General features: G+C 57.4%; 6 protein-coding genes across 6 annotated transcripts; 2 read left to right on the top strand and 4 right to left on the bottom strand.

Moving 5' to 3' along the window:
- Nucleotides 1-553: 553 nt before the first annotated feature.
- E0L32_005767 (uncharacterized protein) lies at nt 554-2,497 on the top strand (the record flags this gene model as incomplete). The annotated part of the gene is made up of 2 exons (XM_031140325.1): nt 554-1,224; nt 1,543-2,497. 2 exons carry the CDS (start codon nt 554-556, stop codon nt 2,495-2,497), a joined length of 1,626 nt encoding a protein of 541 aa, XP_030995534.1.
- A 958-nt stretch (nt 2,498-3,455) lies between these two features.
- E0L32_005768 (uncharacterized protein) lies at nt 3,456-5,645 on the bottom strand (the record flags this gene model as incomplete). The annotated part of the gene is made up of 1 exon (XM_031140326.1): nt 3,456-5,645. One exon carries the CDS (start codon nt 5,643-5,645, stop codon nt 3,456-3,458), a length of 2,190 nt encoding a protein of 729 aa, XP_030995535.1.
- Nucleotides 5,646-7,400: 1,755 nt separating this feature from the next.
- E0L32_005769 (uncharacterized protein) lies at nt 7,401-13,293 on the top strand (the record flags this gene model as incomplete). Its single annotated transcript, XM_031140327.1, has 3 exons — nt 7,401-7,540; nt 7,703-12,280; nt 12,339-13,293. 3 exons carry the CDS (start codon nt 7,401-7,403, stop codon nt 13,291-13,293), a joined length of 5,673 nt encoding a protein of 1,890 aa, XP_030995536.1.
- Nucleotides 13,294-14,191: 898 nt separating this feature from the next.
- On the bottom strand, nt 14,192-17,522 carry E0L32_005770 (uncharacterized protein; the record flags this gene model as incomplete). The annotated part of the gene is made up of 4 exons (XM_031140328.1): nt 14,192-14,302; nt 14,480-15,048; nt 15,114-17,460; nt 17,517-17,522. 4 exons carry the CDS (start codon nt 17,520-17,522, stop codon nt 14,192-14,194), a joined length of 3,033 nt encoding a protein of 1,010 aa, XP_030995537.1.
- A 627-nt stretch (nt 17,523-18,149) lies between these two features.
- On the bottom strand, nt 18,150-20,474 carry E0L32_005771 (uncharacterized protein; the record flags this gene model as incomplete). Its single annotated transcript, XM_031140329.1, has 1 exon — nt 18,150-20,474. The coding sequence occupies one exon, from the start codon at nt 20,472-20,474 to the stop codon at nt 18,150-18,152; it is 2,325 nt and encodes a 774-aa protein (XP_030995538.1).
- A 971-nt stretch (nt 20,475-21,445) lies between these two features.
- On the bottom strand, nt 21,446-23,527 carry E0L32_005772 (uncharacterized protein; the record flags this gene model as incomplete). Its single annotated transcript, XM_031140330.1, has 1 exon — nt 21,446-23,527. One exon carries the CDS (start codon nt 23,525-23,527, stop codon nt 21,446-21,448), a length of 2,082 nt encoding a protein of 693 aa, XP_030995539.1.
- Nucleotides 23,528-24,773: the final 1,246 nt, after the last annotated feature.

The following is a 24,773-nucleotide window of genomic DNA, read 5'->3' on the forward strand; positions in this document are numbered from 1 at the left end:
ATGCGGCTGATGCGGATGACAAAGGAGATGGGATACCGCAAGGGATATACGTGCGATACTACTTACAAGGATGAAAGTCTCGAGGATAGGGATCTGGCTACAAAGGACTGGATCTGGCGCTTGGAAACTATTTGGTCTTTTGTACATGATATGTTTGGAATATACCAACTCTTGGGTCTGTATTGATGGCGGCGCCTATGAACTGGGTCTCTTGCGACACCTCCCCTGGCTTGCGTGTGCCTTCTCCATGTAGTCAATGACGAAACTGAATTCATTAAGGTTCTGCCTAGGCGGAGAAAAGAACGTGGAAGGTGCTCGCAATGATCAGTGTACCTTCTCCTTCTCTCGGACAGGCATAGGGCGACCTCCCCAGTTCCCATTCATCATCAAACATCCTCACCATCTCGACCTCTGTCTCCGCTCGCTACCTGCATAGGTAGAATTGCCAACTTCTCGAGGGACTTGTCAGAATATTACTCTCTTTTCTCTTCATCTAATCTTCTACACCTAAGTCACTATTACCACTATTCTATCAGCGACACTATTTTCCAGTATGGATACCACAAAAGCCAACACCCCGCGGCGCCGCTCTAGTCGGAGTCGTCCGAAGGTTTACTTTGCCAACGCAGAAAGGCCCTCGAGACTGAAAACCGAGATGGTTCCAGAAGGGGCTTGGGCCAACCCTTCGGGCCAGCGCCCGCCCATAATCACCGATGCTGCTCCCGCGACTTGCATGTACTGCGACAAGGCCTGCGATCCCGAAACGGAGCTCAGATGCTCGTGCGGTGCAGGACCATACTGCCGAGAAGTTTGTCAGAAGGATAACGCGCATAGCCACAACATCTTTTGCAGCGCAGAGGCCAGTTCCGCAGCTTCCGGTTTTGCCCCGACAAGTGATGCTCGTTTAGCCTTGTTCTTCTCAGACGGCAACCTGGACCTTGCCGACGAAAAGCCGCCCGATTTCGACCCGGGATCGCCCCCTGTAAGGAGGAAGATCAACATCACACACTGGCTGCGTTTCCGAGACGGCATTCCGGTCCTGCCCCACAGGTTCATGGCAGGCAGCGGCCTACGCTCGACCGAAGTCAACAGCGGAGACACCGCAAAGACACGCCACTACCTTCGTATCCTGCATTACGGCTGGATTCGCAGATTCCGCCATAAGAACCTCAAGTTGAACCGCGAGCTCCTCCTCCTCTGGACTGAAGGCATGGGCTGGCCATAGTACGGGCCGGTGCTCGTGTTCGCCTACAGCGTAGACGAGGCTGGCTTCGAGCAACCGGAGAACGTCGACGCCCGGGACTTCCGAGTCGTCCACGACTATTTCCTCAATTTCCCCCATCTACTAGCTCGCAGAGACGATGAGCGACAGAGCGATCTCCAAGAGCTCAAGCGGGCAACACTGATCGTGTCACCTCGAATGATAACGAATTTGCGCATTTTCGATGCGCATTATTGGAGCCTCTGTCTTTTGGAAAGACTGAGGTTGCTCCGCTAGGAGAAAGTAATCTTAGTGAGCCAGGATATGTTGGACAAGTACAGCGAACTTGTAAAGCAATTTGCGGACGATCAAAAGCGGGAGAAGGCTGCCACCGCCTTGGGAATCAAACATGAGCCCGCTGACTGGGGATTGGAGGACTACCAGGCCATTGAAGACCTGATGACACATTGCATTCGATATATTTCCAGCCTCCGGGAGCTTATGCTGCGCCTCGGTCTTCTTTCCATCAACCGGACCGAACCTCTGTTCACGAAGGTATGGATTCCATCCACACCGTCAACTCTCCAACTCGAATGGCCTTGTGTATTCCCCCGATACCTTGGCTTGCCGTGGACGGCCAGGCCAGATCTGGCGTCGCAAAACTACACCATTCGCAATGACAGGACCCTGCACAACCATCATGGCAAATGGCTTGCAGCTCATTGGCTCGATGACCCACGAATGCCCGGCCGCCAAATGCTCGACCTAGAGTGCTACAATATGGGGCACTGCGCGGTATACTCCGAGGACGAGCACCTGTCCCTGCATCCGATTTGGATGTTCTTCGTCCGAGTTTTCGTCAACGAGACCATCTTAGGCATGGCACAAGACAAAAAGCCTCACCGGAAATACGTGCATTATCCGGTTGGCGACAAGAACATCGACGAGCAGACTGAAGTAATCTTCAACGAGCTCATTTTGAGGACGCCGGCCAAGAACAAAACGAATGGAGTCATCGGCTTCGAGATCAATGCCGCAGACCTCCAAGTGGCCTTGACGCTGCAGGCGTTCTTGCTCTCATGTGAGGTCACTTACTTTGAGCGCTACCGCAAGCAGTTTACCTGGTCCCCCGAGGAGCAAGCCGCGCTGAATTCCACGTTGCTCTCGCTCATGGCCTATGCCGACACAAAACGGGCATCGGAAGTGAGAGCAAAAGTCCTGGCCCGACCGAACTGGCACCAGAGAATCTACAGGCACATGCCAGCGGGAGGGGAGGTGGACTTGCTTGATGTTTGAGGCTCTGGCACTCTCTTTCTTTTTCGCACCTTGGCCGTATCGCTCTGAACATCTGATCAATCATGTGGACATGAGCAGCGTATAGGTGAGTAGATGATTACTATTGATAGCGCTATATCTTTCCATAGGACTATCAATTCATGCCAGCGTTCTCATCTCTGTCCGTTTCGCGGCAAAGGCCTCATGGACCAGACCCACCTACGTAGCCCAGCCTGTGCCTCCCTAATTATTGTTTGATATCATCCGAGTAGAATTTTGGGTTGAACCATTATTCTAGTATTCAGGGTATCTATGGTGCAGATACCAGTCTTTCAGCCACGTTCTCTAAGGCTACCATGAGAAAACCGAGCTCGAGGGGATCATCGCGAGATCGTGGGTTGCAGCTCGAGCACGTATAGCTGATGTCTGCTCTCAAGCTTTTGATAATGGAGTGTATTGTCCACCGCTCACTTTCCCAGTCCGGAGCTTTTCGGGGGTTGAACGATTTGATCGCGGCTCTCAGACATGCCCAGCCTCAAGGTTCCAAGGCTGCAAAGCGGGGCAGAGTGTCTTTTTGACCAAGTGCTCATGTTATGCATACCCAGACAACCATCAGTCTCCCCTAGGTTGCCTTGATGAATCCTGGCAAGCACTGATCGACGACATAGGACAGCGAACGCTGCAGAACACCATACTTGTATAGTCGTACACACAGTTGTCAGACACGAGTTAGCACGGCAAATATGGGGGACAATAAGTGAGAAGAGGAAAAGCACAATGTGTATTCTACTCTAGCCAAGAGATCACCAATCTATGTTCATTCCACAGATGCTACCCATAAGAGTAAGCAGATATGAAAAGAAACAAGATGAATTATCAAGCACAGACTTCTGGCTTGTGAGATCTAAAGAAAGATGACAGAGATTAAAAAGATCTTGTCTGTGACAAGACGGAAACTAGGGTAGGTTGCTGTAGAGGCTCAGAAAGGAAGAGAGTTATAACGACCACGCTTTCTAGCAGTGCGCTTATAGTTATACTTCTCGACCTCCCACCTTGCGAGAATGTGGTTGTCGCCACCCTCGTCAAAGTCGGCCCACTCACGCTTGCGTCGGGGACGCAGAAGCCTCTGGTCCATGCCCGGACCATGAGGGCCCGGCGAATTCAACGGAGCAGCGCCCAAGTCCGTCCGGGCCGTCTCGCGCTTGGGCGGATAGGCTGCATTCTCGTCGATAGCAGGCAGACGAGGCGAAGCCAGCGATCCGTTCGCGGCCAAGATTTTGCTCCGGCGACGGGTGATGGGTCCTTCAAATTCAGGTACTGGTTCAGGCGCGGTTTCAGGCGCGGGTTCAGGCGCGGGGGGCGCGCCTGGGCCAGGCTGTTGTGGGATCTGATGCCCCGGCGTCTGATAGTCCGGAGGGAGGTGATGCTGCGGAGGGACTTGGTGCTGTTGTGGGTATGGCTGGTACTGTGGATGGATCTGCTGCTCGTAAGCCATCTGAAACAGTTCAGAGGTGTGATACTGAGCAGGCTGATAGTCCAGCTGGGCATCCCTAGGTGAGATGATCGGAGGGCGCAGATCAAAGTCCGTGGACGGGGCTTCTGGCTGCTGCTGGTAGTCGACCTGGCCAAAGATAGGATCCGCGCGGGGCCGCTTGTGCGACCTGAGAACCCGTACTCCCTCGTCCAGATCCTCGTCGTCGGAAATCTCAATGGCATCACCACTCTGTGCCTTCCTCTTCTTCCTCAGCCTGGCCTTCTCAGCGTCACGGGCGTCCCTCTTTCGGTTCACCTCGGAGCGCTTCAGCTGGGCATAGTGTTCGAGATCGCCGCCCCACACGCCAATGTCGGTAATGATGCCGCCCTCGTCCTCCCTGGTCCTCTTGCGGTCGTCGCGGGCGGCTTCCCGGGCCGCTGTCTGGAGCCTCATGTGCTCCGCCGTCAACCTCTTGACCAGAAGGTCGCGGTCCTTGTCGAAGGGGATCGCGCCGAACTCGCCATCGGGATTGCGGATCGTCGCCTGATCCTCCTGCCACTTGCGGAACTCGTAGACCAGGCCGTCGTCGTCGCGGTTCAGGGCCATGGGGTTGATGTCCTCGCAGTGGAGCACGCGCGTGTCGGGCATCATGTTCATGACCCCGGTACACATCAACTTGTAGATGTTCACGATCTTCTCGAGGCAGAAGAGGTGCATGTAGCCGGCGCAGTGGAAAGGGTCGTGGATGACGCCCGAATCTGCGGGCCTCTCGTCGAAAGCGACGCGGATCATGCCCTTGAGGACCGAGCGGTTGTTCACGGGGCACTCGTGGGAGCGGCACTTGGAGGACTCTGCGTTCAGCGGATAGCGCCAGTTGCTCTGTGAGGGCGGGTGCTGGATCCAAATCCGCAGCGGGATGTTCTTCTGCTTGCAGCCCTGCATGTAATGGCCCAGCGAGTCCTTGTTGAACCTGATGTCGCCCTCGAGCTCGCCGAACTCTGTGTAGCGGAACATGGGCCTCTGTCGGTGGTCAGGCGGGCCCCAGGCCTCGCGCCTGGGGGTTGGGTGATAGAAGTCTTGTGGGTTCGGCCGGTTCTTTGTTCGCTTGTTGGATAGTTTGTCGTCGAACTTGTCCACCTTTGGCCGCAGCCTGTGCGGATCAGAGACAGAAACATGATTGTTCATCTGCTGTGTCAGTGGCTGGTTAGCACCAGAGACGGAGGGCCGGAGATGACTGAAGCCCTCAAACGGGTCATTGCTCGCCTGCTGTGAGCTTACAACTTGATTTGGCATCGCATCAAAGGCAGAACCTGGCAAGCTTGATGCAATGCCTAGTCCGACATCCCCGGTTGTTGCGTCTGTGCCGTTCATATGGGCGCTCAGCATCAGAACCGGGTCCTGGGCGGGCAAAGGAGGGAGAGTGAGCTGATAAGGAGCCGCCGGTTCCACCGGCTTCGATTTCATATACTCACCACCACTCACAGTCGACGTCTCTGGTGCAGGTGGCAGGGGAAGCGGAAGGCCCTTTCCCTTGTCTGCGGTAGATGCTGGCTTTGGCGGAGTGGAGTTGGTCGTCAAGCCGATAGGGCTGTCACCAAACAAGCTGCCATTGGCATCTCCATCCCCATCCGCAGGGTTCAAGAGGTCAAAATAGAACTGGTCGTCATACGCGACTTCCAAATGTGTGTCAGGCATCTCGGCGCTGAACTGGTGTGAGAAGGTGTTGTCGATGTGTCGGAGAACTTCTGATGGGCGGAAGGCGGACCAGTTTCGAGAATACCTTGGCTTTTGCTTATGTATTCGCTGGGAGTTTTGCAACTCTTCATCCTGAGCCACGGCCAGCCAGGGCGGTGGCTATGTTCTTATACGGCCAGGCTATCAAGAACAAGGGGGCTCAGCCTTTGTTCCTTCAAAGTGGCATCAACAGGCACAGCGAGGACAAAGACAACGACACCCAACCTGTCAAGAAACAATGACAATTCACTGAAAGAAATTGGCCTCAAGTCCCAAAATAGTTCAATAACAATAAAGTTGTCTAGATACAAGTCAAAGCTGAGGTAGTCTGCCAAGGATTGGTCGAACAAAGGACACCAAGGAGTGATAATTTTGCATCTGGACATTCGTCAGTGGCTGGCTTCAACACGGGTATGGGAGATAGAAGGCAAGACGAGTATGGTCTATCAGTAGAAAGATTGCATTTTCTCAACAGGGGTTGTTCAGAACAGGTCTGTGAATATGCGAAATTCTCATCATGTAGATTCGGAGGGGGGGGACTGTAAGGGGAGGAGGAAACATACATTACGTACTCACCACGTATCGCCGGGTATCATGCTTCCAGAGACATGCTGTCTATTCAATAGATCAGCCCTGTCTGTGTAAGGAGACCTGTGAGTTAGTTTTGGGAGCATATTGTTATCGTTGTTGGAGGAGGTATGGAAGTTATGACAGTTTGGCCAAGTTGATTTTTCTTCAAGACCAAATGGTCAGGTGAATGTGGAGATTGAACAAAGGCCCGTGCAGCCTCAACTCAGCACGGTCCCAAGGAACTGGAAAGACATTATTCCGTCACATCTACCCCGTACGCTCATCTTTTGATTGAACGCTTGAGCAGACGGCTCTAAAGGACCTTGCTTGCTCAAAAGCACGCGCCAGCGGCATCGTCGCTACCTCTGTGTTGAGAGAGCTCTCCCGCGTACGAAAATCAATTCCATATTTTATCTCGAATAAAGTTTCATGCCCAACTTGACATCTGGCATTACCGCCGTTGAAGCAGACGTTGAGGACCAAGACAAATACGGATACGGGTGCCCACCTGCGAGCGGAGTCTTTAGCGTGTCCCATACGGTAAAACTGTGTGACTGTCCAGTAACCCCGCCCTGTAATCCCCTCTCGCCCCTCTCGCCTGCCGAGATACCCCCCACCAGCTCGGGGTCGACTGCTGTCCGACACCGCTTTTAGTTAGGTGCCCAGCAGATCCTAGCGCTACGCCAGTTGCAGCCAGCGCTGGAGGTGGCAGCCCCCGATTCGTCTGGGTTCGTCTGTGCCTGAAAACTGCCACCTGCGGTGCTAACCGGGGCCGCCACTTTAGCCAATTGCAGAGCCGACAGGGACCTCCAGCTCCTTACGTCACGAGACAAGGCGAAACAGGAACTGCCCGCTGCCCACTTTTCCCTGTGCGCGCTCAACTTCGCACCAGGGCTGTTTCTTTGACTCGACATTCGTATCCGACTCTCCTCTTTCGCTAAGCGCTTACAGACAGGCAGACGGGCAAACAACTCGGATCGAAGAAACCCCTTCCCCACGAAGGAGTGAGCCCGGGCTAGACGAACAAGCCTGGCGGTCCGAGAACCAGTCTCTGTCGTCCTCGCATCTGTCCACATCTTCCGTCCAAACCGCACGCCCAATGCACTGAGTCGCCGTCGTGCGCGAACCGCCCGCCAGCATTCCGCCATGGCCGATTTGAGTCCCGAGTTGCGGGACAAGCTCGAGGAGCTTGATCGAGAGCTCGAGGTGCGCATATTCCTCTCGACCCAATCCCGTACTCCGTTCACCTTGGGCTCGAGCTCGGGCGATCTGCAACGGATGCGCCTGTTTTTGCCCATAGTACCCTCTGACACGATTTGATCCTTCCGGTGCGGCTTACTAACAATCAATTGGGTGCAACTAGGAGGGCGATATTACACAAAAAGGGTACGACAGATCGAGACAATGGGACTTGTAGCCTCGCGGCCCCGCTAACAATTCCTGCGCAGATACCAGAAGCGTCGCACACAGCTCCTCTCACAGTTTGGATCTCCCGCCGGCTACCAAGGCCCATTGGGAATACACTCCCCAGACAGCGCCACTTACTCATCGAGTGATGGCCACCGCGCCGGAGCCCTGGCTGCTCTACAAGCGAGCAACTCGGATCACGGGAGCGGAAGCAACTACTCGCCCACGGGTGTGCAATCGCCCACAGATCGCCGACCACAATCTCCATACGGCTCAGGCGACTATGGCAGCTCGCAGCCGCCGAATCCGGCAGCCCTTCTCGCACCCGGCGGCCCGTTGGCTGACCACCGACCTTCGTTACGGGCACATGAGTCTCTCTTCCTCGGCCCCGGAGCCGGCCAGGGCAACATGACAGACCCGTCACGCTCAGGGACCATGGTATCAACCGACTACGCCTTCAACCCAGAACATCACGGCGATTACATGGAGCAGCAGCCCCAAGCCCAGTACGACAGCAGGACGGGTACGATGCTCGACTCGACCGGGTACTTCTCCGACTTTGCCGGGCAACAGGCCTACGACCAGATGCCCCGTGGCGAGTACGGCGCTCCCCAACAGCGATACTCGGCAACCGACGCCTTTTCTCCCACGGCCGCGATGGCGCCGCCCATGCTCACCGCAAGCGACCTACCCCCACCGGATGCGCTCGAATACCAGATGCCGCTAGAACCTCGCGAGGTTCCCTTCGCAATCTCCGACCCCCACGACAACAACGTTCAGATGTCAAAGTTCGACAACATAGCAGCTGTCTTGAGGCATCGTGGAAGAACAACATCAAAGATGCCTGCGTACTGGGTCTTGGACAGCAGGGGCAAAGAGACAGCTTCCATCACATGGGAGAAGCTGGCGGCGAGAGCAGAAAAGGTCGCTCAGGTCATAAGAGACAAGAGCTCGTTGTACCGCGGAGATCGCGTAGCTCTAGTCTACCGCGATTCGGAAGTCATCGAGTTCGCCATCGCTTTGCTAGGTTGCTTCATCGCCGGAGTGGTCGCCGTGCCTATCAACGAGCTGCAGGACTACCAGAAACTGAACGTGATCCTCACGTCCACTCAGGCGCACCTGGCCCTGACGACAGACAACAATCTCAAGACCTTCCAACGTGACATTACCATGCAAAAGCTCACCTGGCCTAAGGGTGTCGAGTGGTGGAAGACGAACGAATTTGGCAGCTACCATCCTAAGAAAAAGGACGATGTCCCCCCGCTCTCGGTTCCCGACCTGGCTTACATCGAGTTTTCCCGAGCGCCAACGGGCGATCTTCGAGGCGTCGTCCTAAGCCACAGGACCATTATGCACCAGATGGCATGCCTCAGTGCTATCATATCCACAGTGCCGGGAAATAGGCCCGACACGTTTAATTCTTCGTTGCGGGATAAGAACGGGCGGCTCATTGGAGGCGGCGCAAGCAGCGAGATTCTGCTGTCGTATCTGGACCCCCGTCAGGGCATTGGCATGATTCTTGGCGTTCTCCTGACGGTCTATGGCGGCCACACCATGGTCTTTGTCGAGAACAAGGCCGTTGAAGTCCCGGGTCTGTATGCGCATCTGATCACAAAGTACAAGGCGACATTGATGGTGGCCGACTACCCCGGACTCAAGCGTGCTGCGTACAACTACCAACAAGACCCGATGACGACCCGAAATTTCAAGAAAGGCATGGAACCAAACTTCCAGACGGTTAAGCTTTGTCTCATCGATACCTTGACTGTCGATGGCGAGTTTCACGAACTGCTTGCTGACCGATGGCTGAGGCCTCTGCGGAATCCCCGCGCGAGAGAGGTTGTTGCGCCAATGTTGTGTCTTCCCGAGCATGGTGGCATGGTAATTAGTGTCAGAGATTGGCTGGGCGGCGAGGAGCGGATGGGCTGTCTGCTCAAGCTTGACCCGGGCGAAGACACGGAATCAGAGGGCGAACGTGAAAAGGAGAAGGAGAAATCATCCAACGGTTTCGGCAGCCTCCTGGGAGGCGGTACAACCAACAAGACAGAGCAGCGCGCTAAGAACGAGCTGAGTGAGGTTCTTCTTGACAGGGAAGCGTTGAAGACCAATGAAGTCGTTGTTGTGGCCATCGGCGACGAGGCCAGAAAGAGGGCCACGACTGAGCCCGGCACTGTCCGACTTGGCGCCTTCGGGTATCCCATCCCCGATGCGACTCTAGCGGTGGTGGATCCGGAGACTGGGTTGCTGTCTTCTCCTCATTCTATCGGCGAGATCTGGGTAGATACACCTTCATTATCAGGCGGTTTCTGGGCCCTACCGAAGCACACCGAGCAGATCTTCCACGCTAGGCCGTACAAATTCGAGCCCGGCGATCCAACGCCCACAGTCGTGGAACCCGAATTTCTGCGGACCGGTCTCCTGGGTACAGTGATTGAGGGAAAGATCTTTGTTCTTGGTCTTTACGAGGACCGGATCAGACAAAAGGTCGAGTGGGTGGAGCATGGTCATGAGATCGCCGAGTACCGCTATTTCTTTGTCCAGCACATTGTTGTGAGCATCATGCGGAATGTTCCGAAACTGCTCGACTGCTCCGCCTTTGATGTCTTTGTCAACGAAGAACATCTGCCTATCGTGGTTCTCGAATCACAGGCCGCTTCGACGGCGCCAGTCACGGCCGGCGGGCCTCCTCGACAGCTGGACACTGCTCTCCTAGATTCCTTGGCAGAGCGCTGTATGGAGGTCCTCATGCAAGAACACCATCTGCGGGTCTATTGCATCATGATTACCGCGCCAAACTCCTTACCCAGGGTCCTGAAGAACGGTCGCAGGGAGATTGGAAACATGCTGTGTCGAAGAGAGTTTGATCTTGGGAACCTAGCGTGCGTTCACGTCAAGTTTGGCGTTGAGCATGCCGTCTTGAACTTGCCCATTGGCGTGGATCCTATTGGTGGCATCTGGTCGCCCATTGCCTCCAATTCGAGGGCTGAGATCCTTCCTCCGGCTGACAAGCAGTACTCCGGTATCGACCGGAGAGAAGTCGTCATTGACGACCGCACCTCGACGCCCCTCAACAACTTTTCCAGCATAACCGATCTGATTCAGTGGAGAGTTGCTCGTCAACCTGAGGAGCTTGCCTACTGCACGATTGATGTCCGTGGGAAGGAAGGCAAGGGTGTAACTTGGAAGAAGTTCGATACCAAAGTATCTGCCGTGGCTATCTATCTCAAGAACAAGGTGCGCATTAGGGCTGGCGACCATGTCATTCTGATGTACACGCATTCTGAGGACTTTGTCTTCGCCATACACGCCTGCATCAACCTAGGAGCAATTGTCATTCCTATTGCGCCTATGGATCAGAACCGACTATCGGAGGATGTTCCCGCCTTCCTGCACCTTGTTGCCGACTACCGCGTTAAGGCCGTGCTAGTCAATCAGGAAGTCGACCATCTCCTTAAGATGAAGCAAGTCTCCCAGCATATTAAACAGTCGGCGACTTTCCTCAAGGTGGCTGTGCCAAGCACCTACAACACCACGAGGCCTCCCAAGCAGAACTCTGGTCTCCGTGATCTTGGTATCATGATGGACCCTGCTTGGGTGCAGCCTGGATACCCTGTCCTCATCTGGACATACTGGACTCCTGACCAGCGAAGGCTGGCTGTCCAACTGGGCCACGACACGATCCTGGGCATGTGCAAGGTCCAGAAGGAAACATGCCAAATGACGAGTTCCCGACCTGTGCTTGGATGTGTTCGTTCCACTACCGGTCTAGGCTTCATTCACACCTGTCTGATGGGAATCTACATCGGAACGCCGACCTACCTCCTTTCACCCGTAGACTACGCGCAGAACCCGGTTTCTCTCTTCCACATCCTGTCGCGGTACAAGATCAAGGACACGTACGCCACCTCGCAGATGCTCGACTTTGCCATGGCGTCAATGCAGGGCAAGGGCTTCAAGCTCCACGAGCTCAAGAACATGATGATCTCGGCAGAGGGCCGCCCGAGAGTGGACGTCTTCCAGAAGGTTCGTCTCCACTTTGCAGCCACGGGCCTCGATCGCACCGCCATCAACACAGTGTACTCTCATGTACTCAACCCCATGGTCGCATCACGCTCCTACATGTGCATTGAGCCTATCGAGCTCTGGCTTGATACCAAGGCCCTCCGGCGAGGTCTGGTCATCCCAGTCGACCCGGACACCGACTCTTCGGCGCTTCTGGTACAGGATTCTGGTATGGTGCCTGTGTCGACACAGATCGCCATCGTGAACCCGGAGAGTCGTCTCCTCTGCAGCGACGGAGAGTATGGCGAGATCTGGGTGGACTCGGAGGCCTGTGTCAAGTCATTCTACGGCTCGAAGGATGCCTTTGACGCGGAGCGATTCGACGGGCGCACGCTGGATGGCGATCCCGGGATCCAGTATGTGAGGACAGGCGATCTTGGTTTCTTGCACAGCGTCAGCAGGCCGATCGGCCCTGGAGGTGCACAGGTCGACATGCAGGTCCTCTTCGTCCTCGGTAGCATCGGTGAGACATTTGAGATCAACGGCTTGAGCCACTTCCCTATGGACATTGAGACCTCGGTCGAGAGGTGTCATCGAAACATTGTGCCAGGCGGATGGTAAGTGGTGCTTCTACAATGCATTTCATTGTCTGTATCTTACTGACACTTTTATCAGTGCCGTCTTCCAAGCTGGCGGGCTCGTAGTCGTCCTCGTAGAGGTGGGCCGCAAGGCGTACCTGGGCTCCATCGTCCCCGTCATCGTCAACGCCATCCTCAACGAGCACCAGATCATCGTCGACATCGTGGCCTTTGTCAGCAGGGGCGACTTCCCGCGGTCGCGGCTGGGCGAGAAGCAGCGCGGCAAGATCCTCGCCGGCTGGGTCTCGCGCAAGATGCGCACCATCGCGCAGTTCTCCATCCGGGACATGGACGCCGAGACGGCGGCGAGCATGGAGCAGGCCGGCGCCGGCGGGGACTCTGCAAGCGGCGGCGGAGCGGACAACAGGGCGAGCATCGGCAGCGCGAGGAGCGCGAGCGGCGGCCTGACGGCGCAGCCCGGCACATCGAGCAGCCTGCGCAACATGGAGCCGGCGCCGCAGATCCTCGAGCAGCGGGAGCTGGAGCAGCAGCTCGAGAACATGGCGGCGCTGCCGCCGCGGGCCGGCGCCGTCGAGATGTCGGCGGACGATATGTACAGCGGCGGCGGCGGCGGCGACCACCATCATCAGATGTACCCGCAGGACAACGAGGTCACGCCGACCAAGACGCGCTCCGGGTATGGGTACGACGGCATGAGGGGCTACGCGGGCTATGACGACGGCGACGAGGAGGATGCGCCGCCGACGGTGGGGCCCAAGCCCGGAAGCCGGTCGGGTCTGGGATCGGCCGGCGGGCTCCATCAGCAGCAGCAGCAGCCGCCGCCGACGATTCACCTGCCTAGCGTGGACGGCCGGGAGTCACTTGACGAGTGGCAGAGGATGGGAGGTGGTGGCGGTGCTGGTGCTGGTGCTGGTGGCGCGGGGGCAAAGTTGGTGGGTGGTGGCGATGACGAGGAGGACTGGACGAGGGATGCTATTATGCATATGAACTTGGCGGGCGATTTGGAGAGGAAGGAGGTTGGTGGGCGATGATTTCGGTTGGATGATGAAAGCATAGCGCTCGCGCCAGAGAGTAATTTTGGGAGAGGAATTATGTAGGCAACGGAGGGAAGGGAGCTGCAATATCATAGTTGGGGGCATGTGTTTGGATTCCCACATTCAGAGAGACGGATAGGAGAGGAGGGGGCTGTTGACTACGTAGATGGAGAGGAGCAAGGCATGAGGAAGCAGCTTATTTTTGTAATTAGCGAGCGTGATGGGAGGGTCTTGATCTCCTTTACTTTCTCTCTATTTTTTGTGTGTCTGGTCTCTATGTAGGAGAATGATGGATAATACCACACACATGTCTGATTTTTGTTGCCGGAATTCATACAGATGTGAGGGAGCTTGTTCCTTGCTAAGAGGCTTGGCTATAGACCGGACCTAGCATAGAAGATGCCCTCTATCGAATCTCGATGTCATCACCCTGAGCCCAGAGGCGGTCACTCGCTCGGCCGCGGGCTCATGGAGAATCATGGGGGCAGTAGGGACACCAGGCCATATGCCAGGGCTCCGGGATCTCGCAAATGCGGCACTTCCGCTTACTTCCGTCCGAGGAGGGCATCTTTGTCGATCGTGGTTTTGGAAAAAAAATACACAAATCCGATACTTAGACACAGACTTTGCAGCTTGAGGATGGTCGCTGATTTGAATAGAGTACCTAAAGTTTGCCTCTTGGGTGCTTGGGATTTCTTTTTATACTCGCTGGCCTCGAGAGGCTTGAGCACAATTTCATTGAGAGGTACGCTTGTTGAGTTGCTTGGTTCTTTGTTTTCAATGCCAACGGAGTCCTTTGTCTTGACAACACCCCAAGTGGCTTTGGCGACAAAAGACATTGAACTTGCTTGCGGGCATTGTCGGGAGATGACGTCGTCATCCAATATGCTCCAGATCACTCACTCCCGTTGGTCGTGTTCTTGTCGTGAGTATAGCAGAAAGGATCAAAGGCAGAAACATGGGAAAGACGCCCAACAGCCTCGACCATCAAAGCCTGCTCAAGACTCTAAAGCCGACAACACATAGTGATAATCGTCATACAATGCTCAAATATGTTTATTCAGCCCTTTGTGCATCCCATGTAATTATAGTCTCCTCTACCCGCTCACAGGCGTATTGTACTCATCCAAGTTATCGCCCTCGTATACACCCAAGCGCCCGTAACTGCTACTACCCCTATTACCCCTACTACCCCGACCCACGACCCCGAGAATCTCGCCCCTGCGCCTGCAGTCCCCTCATAGCCTCCCTGACGATCCCCACCGCCTCGAGCACCACGTCGTCCCCGCGGCGCCACGTGTACAGCGCGACCCCCTGCTGGTCCAGCGCCTCGTGCGCCCGCGCCAGCCTCCGCCGCCAGATCTCGACCTTCTTGTTCACCGTCGTCGCCGCCGCCTGCTGCTGCTGCTGGGCCGCGCTGGGCGTCGCCGCCGCGGAAGCGGAAGGGGGCAGCGGCTCCAGCGAGTCCAGGCTGGCCCCCGTGCCGCGCCTGGCCGGCAGCGGAGGCACCGCCGCCGAGGAGGAAGCAGGCACCACGCGCGGGCTCAGGTTCAGGCTGCCCGTCGGCGTGCCGCGGCGGCGAGGCGGCGGCGGAGGGGCCCTTGCCGACGTGGACGACGCCGGGGAGGAGGAGCGGCTCGTCTCGTCGCGGAGTCTGGGCTGCGGCGTGGGCTCGCGGCTGGACGGCGCCGAGGGGTAGCCCTGCTCGGACGCGTTGTTGACGTGGATCAGGGGGTGCGGGCCCTTGGACATCTGTCCTGGTATGACCCCCGTGATGGCGCGTCTGGCTCCGGGCGGAGGCGGAGGGGTGCGCCCACCGCTATTGGGCTGTGCAGCAGGGACGTCTGAGGGTGCGCCTCGGAGCGCCATCGGCTTCTTAGGGCGTGGCGGCGGTGCTTTCCGAGACAGGAGGTCGAGTGCGCTGGGTTCCCGCCCGGCCTTCGCCTCTTGCTTGAGCTCGTGGAGCTCTTTTGCGCCGTTCTGGTCCATTGCCGGCGGTTCATCGGAAAAGTCGATGAGGTCGCCCATGACGGGTCCCTCTGGTGGAGGAGGTTCGGACCGTACGCGCGGCGGCAGCGCTGGCCGTTGCTCGGTGTCATCGTTCCTCCCGTTACCGTTACTGGCCACCGGTGCGGCAGCCGTGGCCTTGCGCCTCAGAATGCTCGGGTCTATCCCGGCATCGAAATAGCCCGCTTGCTCAGGCGTCGTGACATCACGGATGAAGACCGCCAGGACCCTGCCCGGGTGGGACTGGGCAAGTTCGGTATACACCTCCAAGTCAGCTTCTCCGCTGTCGCCCACGAGAAGGAATTTTCTCTCCGGAAAGTCCTTCAAGATCTTATCAAGCGTCCCCCTCTTCCGCTCGGCCACCGGCTCAAAGATCCCCTGCAACATGCCGCTGTACGCCCTCAGATGCAGCGATCCAGGCGGCAGCTGGGCGCCCTTGAAGAACGTGGCCAGGACCGGGAACAGCTGCCACGGGCTGTTGGAGCAGTAGTGGAACTGGACGCCCATCTCGTGGAGCGAGTTGTACCACTCGCTGATGCCGTCGACGCTCATGTCCCCCAAGTCTCTGATAAAGGTGTTGCGGAAGATCTCGCGCGCGCCGAGAGAGATGTTGGACCGCTTGACCGTGTCGTCAATGTCGCTGATCAAGCTGATGCCCTGGCTCTCGATGATGCTGACCGGCTCTGTGGCCGACAGGCCCTCGTTTGCGAGTACTCGTACATGCGTCGGCACAAAGTCGAGGGCTGCGCGCATCTCAAAGTGCCCGGCATCGTTTGTCATGACCGTCCGCGACTGTGACGTCTCGTCGTTGTAAAAGAACAGAGTGATAGGTAGTTGAATCAACGGCGTGGTCAAGAAAGGGCCCAGACGTGCCATGAGGTTGGCATTGGCCACCGCGAGCTCCGCCTTGGTCAGGTCAGCGGCGCTATTCCACGACGTCCGCGCCGATAGCGTCGGCGATGGCGGCGCAGAGCCGAAGCTTTCGTGCCCACTGCCTTTCCTCGGCGGAGCCAGGCTCGCCGCATCATCGTCATCATCTCTGGGCTCCTCGCTGTAGCCCCCGCGCGTGCCAATCTCCTTCTCGCCCTGGCCCTTCTTCTCGATAGCTTCCGCCTCATTCGCAATGCGCTGTTGCTCTCTCAACTCTTCGCGCTCCTCATGAGGCGTCATGTGGTGCTCCTCGTCAGTCTGCATCGTCGGCGGCGGGATACCGCTTAGCCTCCTCGCGAGGCCGATCAGCATGCGGTTCTTCCTCGTCATCGGGCCCTTATGCGGCGAGTAGATCCAGCCCCGCACGTCGACGTCGACGATGGCCTTCTTGTCCTCCATCTTCTGCCACTCCTGGCGCCAGTACTGCTCCTCGTTCATGTCGGCGTCGACGGCCGACCGCACGAGCGGCTCCCCGTTGTCATCAAACTGGCGCACGTGGCGCTTGGCGTACGAAGGGAACAGCACCATCTGCTCGTCCCCGTGCGTGACGATGGCCACGTCCGGGAACGAGCCGGGGATGGTCATCTTCTCGTCCGAGGTGTCCAGCCCCCGGAAGCGCGTGTTGCTGTACTGCTCCCGGATCTCGCTCGCCGCGGCCACGCCGGCCCGGTAGACGTTGCCGGCCATGGCGGCGATCTTGCGGCGCCGCGTCCCCGGCTCACGCCCGCCGACGTCGGGCCCGTACGCCCCCGGCGGCGCCCCGTTTCCCTGGGAGCCGTATGCGCCCCATTGCGAAGACGACGACGGCTGCATTTCTCTGCTGCTGCCCTGCGCTTCCAACTTCACATCCTTGCCCTGCCTGTTGTGGGCGTGACGGCGCAGCGAGGAGGCCCGCGAAGGCGGCGGAGGCGGCGGCGGCGCAGGTCCGAGGAGCAGCCGGCCGGTCTTTCTCGAGACGATGTCGATGATCCTGGACCTGTCCCGGCGCTTCTGCTGGCGCGAAAGGACCAGACGGTATATGCGCGACTGCAGCCCGTGCTTGAGGCGCGGGACAGTGTCGAGGTGGAAGTTGAGCAGCCTCTCGCGGTAGCGGTCTCGGACAGCCGGCGGGAAGAGGTACCGCAGCAAGGTGTGGCGAAAGTGCGAGCGGCCGGGTCGTTTGAGAGGCGCCAGCTTGTGTTTGTCTCCAATAGTTGCAAGTAGGTCGAGGGACTGGACGGACTCGAGCTCGATGGTGTGTTATGTCAAGGCAATTGTCGAGGGAGGACAGGGTTTCTGCCTACTTGCATCCTCTGGTTGCAGTACGTGTGGATAGGCGGGGAGAGGGGGGGGCGCCTGAGAGGGACGCAATTGCAGGTGCTATAGGAAAGAAAATGACCTGGGATATCATGTACGGTCTCGACGCATGTGTAGATGGACAGCAACAATATCAAATGAGCACGAGCGCCAAGGAGGGCGGAGGAAAACGTGCAAAGACTGGGCTTCTTTGGACGGAGGCTGTCATCTGGAAATGGCTCGTGGTCAATCGTCATCAGCCCTGCTATGGATGCTGACCTGGCCGAGGTGGTTGCCCGCCTCCAGCTATTGCGGGTTCTGCTACAGCGGGGCTGCAGGGTTACGTCACGCCTAGTAGTTGCTCAAACTCAGCGAATCACCGGCCCGTTCTAGGCCCAGCAAAGCCCTCGAGGTGCCTAAATCGAGGGGCCTAGACCACCAAAGATTGTGCTTCAACTCTTTGCCGCACCGAATCGAGTTTCATCCACTCGAGGCACAAACATACGAATTGAGGCTACCTTGGGTTTCTGTACAGACCATATGATATCCTCTAACTTGACTTAAATGTAGCAGCTCTCAGAAAAAAAAGGTATCTTTGGTATATCGAAAAGCTATGGATGCATGCCACTCCTGGGTACATTCTACCTCCTCTTGCCCTTGGGACCGCCTCCCTTCTTCCCGCCCTTGCCCCCAGCCTTGCCGGCGGCGCCCATGCCCTTGCGGTGCTTGTGCTGCAGCGCCGGGCCCTGGCCCGCGCGGTCGCCCTCGGTCTTCTTGAGCACGATGCCGCCCCCGCCGCCGACCCTCTCGGCGCGCGAGTCGAGCTTCTTGCGGTCCTTGTTGCTGAGCTTGCCGTCGTTCTTCATCTTGAGCGTGTCCCTCATCTTCTGCAGCTTGTCGTCCTTCCCGCCGTTGAGCTGCGCCCTGCCGGCCTCCTTGGCCTTCTTCTTGTCCTTCTCCGACTCGAACCACGTGCGCTTGGGCCGCGACTTGATCTCGTCCTCGTGCTTGATCAGGTTCTCGCCCTTCTTGACCTGCATCTCCATCTGCGCCATCTGCTTCTCCTGCTTCTCCTCGACCAGGATCTCCTCGATCTCGTCGTCCATCTCGTCCACTTTCGCCTGCCACTTGTCCGCCTCGGCGGCCTCGACGACACGGCTTGCGATCTTGGCGCCCTGTGCCTTGCCGGCCTTGACGGCGGCCTTGACGACTTTGCGGTCGGGCTCGGCGGCTAACGTCACGGCCACACCACTGCGGCCGGCACGGGCGGTACGACCTACTCTGTGAACGTAGATCTCCAGTGACTGGGGAGCTTCGTAGTTGATGACCGTGTCGACGCCCTTGATATCGAGACCACGAGAGGCCAGATCGGTAGCCAGGAGGAAGTTGACCTTGCCATCACGGAAAGCTTCCACGCTAGCTATACGCTGCGCCTGATTCATGCTACCGTGCAGCTCCGCACAGTTCATGCCCAGGAGGCCGAATACAATACGAACGCGATGAGCAATCTTCTTTTGCCGGAAGAAGATAATGACGCGCTCCGTGTACAGCTTCTGGCAAAGATGGACGAGGTAACCCATGCGCTTATCCTCGCGGCCGGGCCGCAACCGAATGAACTCCTGCACAAGGGTTCCGACAGTCTTCTTCTGCGAGTCGACCATCACCCGAGCAGGCTTGTTCAGTCCGGCACGAATAAGCTTGTCGACCGACGATGTCATAGTAGCAGAGAAGAGCATAGTCTGGCGAGACTTGGGGATAGTGTTCAGAATCTCGTTGAGCTCGTCCGCGAACCCGTCTTCCAACATCCTATCAGCCTCATCCAGCACGAGGATCTCAACAGTCTCCACTGCAAAGGAAGCAGAGTTCCTCATGTGGTCGATGAAACGACCGGGCGTAGCAATGATGACATCCGGGCGCAGGCGCAGCTCGGCCTCCTGCATCTTGAGACTCAGACCACCCACAGCCAGACAGAACTTGATGTCCGTATAGCTGGCCAGCTTCGTAGCAACGGAGTGGCACTGAATCGCCAACTCACGCGTCGGGGTAAGGATCACGACGCGGCTAGTAGGGACCTTCTTGGGGCGATAGAGCAGACGCTCGAGGATGGGGATGAGGAATGCGGCCGTCTTTCCGGAACCAGTAACCGCACCGCCCACGACATCCTTGCCCATGAGAGCTATGGGCACGGTCTTTGCCTGAATCGGGGTAGGATTGGAGAAGCCGACGGCGGCGACACCACGGAGGATGGGTCGAGAAAGGTTCATGCTCTGGAAAGATGTGGTGGCGCCCTTCTTGCCGGGCTTGACCGTCTCCTCGGGAGCGAAAAACTCCTTTTGCCTGGCGAGCTCCTCTTCATCTTCTTCATCTTCGTCACTGGAATTGGCCTCCGCGGCATCCTCGGGGTGCTCATTGGCTGTTGCGACAGACTCGTGATCCGAGGCGTCCTCTTCATCCTCGCCATCTTCCATGTGCTCATCCTCCTCTTCCTCATCCTCGTCCTGGGCACCCATACCGAAAGCATCGGCTGCAAGAACCTCGTCGTCGTCATCGTCGAGATCGACATCCTCGTCATCCTCGTCATCTTCTTCTTGCTCGTCGTCCTCCGCGGCGTCGTCTTGAACAGTCGCATCACCATCTTCGGTGTCTGCCCCCTTCCGCCGCCTGCTGATGATGCCGTCGAGAACGTCTGTCCTCTCCGTCAGTCCCTTCTTGGCGCCGTCGAACCCCCAGTCGCCGTCAAAGTCGACGAGCGTGTCGGCAGCGTCGCCCAGGAACTCGAAGTCGGACGCCATGGCGCCATCGTCTTCCTCGTTCTGGCCCCATACACCGCTGTCGTCGGGTGCCCGGGCCTTCTTGTTCTTCTTTTTCGGCGGAGCAGTCTCGGTGGCAGCTTCGACGACGTCGCCCTCGTCGTCCGATATCGTATAGACGAAATCGTCGACAGCTTTCCTCTTTTGAGGAGCCATTCTGAGATTAGGATACCACTGAAACCGCTAGGTGTCAGAACAATTGGAGTATTTCAAGCGTTGCTGGTCGGGGAGATCCTGCAAAAGCTTGCGGGTTTGAGTTGACCTGGAAGTTCTGCGCTTAAGTGACTTGGTGGGGCATTCCAGAAATTTTGGCTGTCGTCCAGGAACTTTTTTTTTTCTGCCCGAAGCGGTGAGAGCTAGAGCGGGACCATTCCGACTTGCCCAAGTAAGTACATGCGCCCCATGAAAGCTGGACGCCCCTCTTATTCTAAGTAATGTAGTTAGCAACCGAGAAGGCATCCAAGCTTGTAGCAGGAACAGCCGCAAGGCCGGATACAGCCAAGTATGCCCGCTCATGATTACAACAGCAATCGTCATGGAAAGGGGAATTGTCTTTCTTTCACAAAAGAGAGGTACTCAGAGAGTTGAGTACCTAATAGCAGGAGAGTGTGTATGGAGGCTCCTCGTTGCAAGCACTTCTAACCCGGATCATGATATGTCCTTCCTTCCCTCTCATTTTGTTAGGTATCAATCAATGCCTTTAAACAAGACAATGGCCGAAGAATGGAAAAATGACGATTTGTTTTCTCTTTACTAAAGGCCCCATCCATCGTAGGTATGCAAATGAGCTGAGAGCAATCTAGGGTGAAAAGTGGTGTCCATGCAAGTATTTACATTCCAGTCCATCAACCTTTGGCCCCATCATCTCACACATCCGCTCTCTTCCATTCCCCATATCAACATCCCCTAGGTAGTAAACACACGGCGTAGGTAGTTAATCTTGGTATAAAGCAACACCTCCATCCCCTCTACCTCATCTAGGTATCTCCCCTCGCATATCCCCAGCCCAAAGAGTGGCCTTCCCACCTCTCTCTCCTAGGCGATATAAGTCGCCGCCCAGCCGTCATGAAATACATACCCGACGACCGTCGACACCAGCTGCGCTCGCCAGGGCGGCCACGAACAACTTACTGACCCCAGCCCAGCACCTCGAGAGTATTCTTCGTCTCGAGCGCGCTCAGGCCCGCCACGCCCAGCGCCCTGGTCTGCGTGCCCCGGCGCAGCCTCTGCAGGCCCACGGCCACCTTCCACCCTTCCTCCTCGCCAATGACAAAGAGATACCGCTTGCCCTCCTGGTCGCGGATCGTGGCGCGCAGCATGTGGAGGCCCTTGGTCTTCCACTCGCCCGTCTGTTGTTTTTGTTTGGAATTAGTACTCGAGGCAGTCTTGGACGAAACCGTCGAACCAGCAGCAAAAGCAGCGTTAAAGCAAGAGTCGCCCAAGAGGCCCAGCCGGCAGTTGTCCCGACACTCGCGCAGCATGTCGGCGAGGTGCGCGTCCGCCTCGTCGCCGACGAGCGTCTTGGGCTCGCCCCTCGACGCGGCGGCGCTGCGGCGCTGGTGCATCTTGTGCAGGAAGGAAGCATTGTTTGTGTTGGCCCCGGAGGGCTTGAGGGGGGGTTCGGCGGCGGCGGCAGAATTCGCAATAGCAGCAACATGCGCGGGGCACCATACCTCTACGAGCTTGAGCGTCCAGGCCTTGACGTCCCACTCGCGCTGGGCGACGCCGCGGACGTCGTCGTCGATGAACAGGCCTTCGGTCGTGATGCGCAGGATCAGCCCGTCCGTGACGGAGCCGAACCCGGAGATGAGCTGTGACGAGGGCGTCTTGGCAAACTGGTTGAGGAAGCCATAGACGGCCTTGATCACAATCTTGTCGGGGTCTTTGGTCGAGTAGGGGGCACGGAAGGACGGCGGCGGTGTCGTCCGTGCCGTCGATTGGGAGGGAGCCCACGAGGACTCGGACAGGTCCGAGTTGGACTTCTTGTGCGTCGGTCGCTTTGGTCGGTCGTACGGTCGGTACGAGTATGCGTCGTCTTCGGTGCCTGCGTACGACCTCGCGGTCGGGGCAGGCGGCCGTTGGGCTGATGATGTGGATGAATTGGCTGTGGTGGTGGGTTTGGCGGCAGATGCCGGCGAAGCAGGTTGGGGCGGAGTCGCAACAGGAGGCTTACCGTTGGGCCAAGGGCTCATCTTCTCCCCCACGGCCGAGAAGGCATAGGTGCTGCCAACGCGCGTTGGCTTCTCCTCTTGCTCCTTCTTCAGCCGCTCCCGTTCTTTCGCTTCCCGCTCGAGCTTCTCTCTCAGCTCACGGGCTCTCTGTTCTCGTTGCACTCGTTCCCTCTGTTCCTTCTCACGCAGCTCCTTGTTTTCCTTTTCCTTGCGTTCCTGCTCCTCTCGTTCTTTCCGTTGCCGTTCTTCCCGGTCCCTGGTCTCCTTGGCTTCCCGCTCTCGTCTCTCCTTCTCTCTCTGCTCGCGCTCTCGGGCTTCCTTCTCGCGAAGTTCCTTCAGACGCTGCGCATTGGCCTCTCTGCGCTTTCGTTCCTCTTCCTGTGCTCTGCGCTCCTCCTCTTTCCTTCTCGTTTCTTCCCTGGCCCGAGCCCAGGCCCCCTTAGGACTCTCGGTCCCGGTCGTGCCAGTTGGTGGTGGTGCTCGCTGTTGCCACGAAGACTTGGGTTTCTCATTTTGCGGCGGCGGATCCGGCTGCGGAGGAGGGGGAGGACTCGTGGGAGGAGGGCCGCCATGGTTCGGTGGCGGCGGCGGCGGTGCGCTGCCTGACGCAGAGCCATGTGACGCTCCGCCGAAGCCAGCGCCGGAATGACTACCGCTACCGCCCGTCGGGCCAGAGCCCCCAGTCCCAGGGCCTCCTCCGCCGTCATTTTGTTGCCTCCCGAGCGACCATGCCCCCAATCCCACTGCGATGGTGAGCATCATCATGCCCATATTCCCCATACCCTGGAAGTTGGCCCACCAGACCTGGAAAGCCGGCGCCATGCTTTGGCCCAACGCTATCAAGGCCATAGCCGAGGCGAACCCGGCAATGAAGCTGTTGATGTTGGGCCGTAGCGAAGGTAGGTAGAGGAAACCTGAGCCCGCTGAATGCTCCGGTATCACGAAGATGTCGTATTTCCCCGGTGGCAGTCCACCTCCGGCGGTTGTCTTGGGCGCCTCGCCATGGGGTGGCGGCGGCGGCGGCGGCGGACCGCTCATCTCGGCTCAGTGACTGTCACCAGGCCTCAAGGAACAGCCAGGTATGTGTGGGGAAACGATTTCGTCTTGATGTGTGTCAATCCGCAGTGTGGGATTGTCAGGTGGTCGTCGGAATAGTCGCGCAGAAGTGAAACGAATGCTATGTTCAAGAACGGAAGTCTATGTGGTATCACAGGGGGCCATTGAAGAAAGTCGTCAGGTCGTTAGAGGAAGCCTGCGGGAGGAGAAGCGAGACAGGTCAGCAAGAATCGCAAGCCTAGGGATTCGTGCTTGTGGAAGAACCCAGACTCATACCTCGCACAAAGGCAGCAGAGGTGAGGGCAAGCTGAGGACAAGGTGAGACACTTACAAATACAGGACGCAAACGAACGCCAGGCTCTGATGCAAGTGCAGGGAGAACGAGAGACAATTGGGAGGCTGCAGGGGCAAGCTTCGCAGATGGGAGAAAAGATGTTGTCGCTGCCGGCAAAGAAACAGAAACGAGAAAACAACAGGTATTAAACGAAGTTTGCAGTACGAAAGCAAGCAACAAATGTTGGAGAAAGGAACGACTATACGGTTCGACCTAATTCACACGCGAAATGCAATGACAGAAGGCCGAGGATGGTGTCACATTCTCCTTTTTCTGGGGGTGAGAGGGAAAGGTGGAGAGAGGGCAGAGACGTTGGGAGGAAAGCTCGGAGACTTGTATCAAACAGATCTTCCGTGGGTGACGAAGTGTGCGTTGCTGCAGTGTGATGGTCTGGCGTGTGTGTGTGGTGTATGACCAGGGGAGACGGCCAGCCCAGCCCAGCCAGCCAGCAAGGGTGCGAGGGTGCGAGGAGTCGAGTGGGTGACACACACTGACTGGGAGCTGGGAGGGAGGGAGTGGCAGTGATGCTCAAATTGTGGTGGTCGTGGTGGTGGACTGGAGTGGACTCGATTGGCCTCTGCCTGCTCGTCTGTTTACATTTGGGCCAAAACGGCGCTATGTTGATTCTGTCTCCCCAGTCACCTGCAGCTCCTTTAGCTCCGGCTCCCTTTTTTTTTCTGCGCTTGCCCTCTCAGAGACAGCCGGCGGGCTCGGCGTCCCACGCTGGAAACACTGAGCACTCTAGAGCGCCCAATCACACCCGCAGGCTCCAGCTGCTTCCCCCCCACAACGGGCCGCTAGGCTCTAGAACGAGTGGCACGTTTTTCGGTTCCCGCAACATCGAGTAGTCGGTCAAATCTGGGCTAGTCTTGCCAATGACGGTTACCGCTTTTG

The sequence above is a fragment of the Thyridium curvatum genome (genome assembly GCF_004353045.1).
Source record: "Thyridium curvatum strain D216 chromosome Unknown NODE_31_length_406039_cov_82.875441, whole genome shotgun sequence".
Taxonomy (NCBI): domain Eukaryota; kingdom Fungi; phylum Ascomycota; class Sordariomycetes; order Thyridiales; family Thyridiaceae; genus Thyridium; species Thyridium curvatum.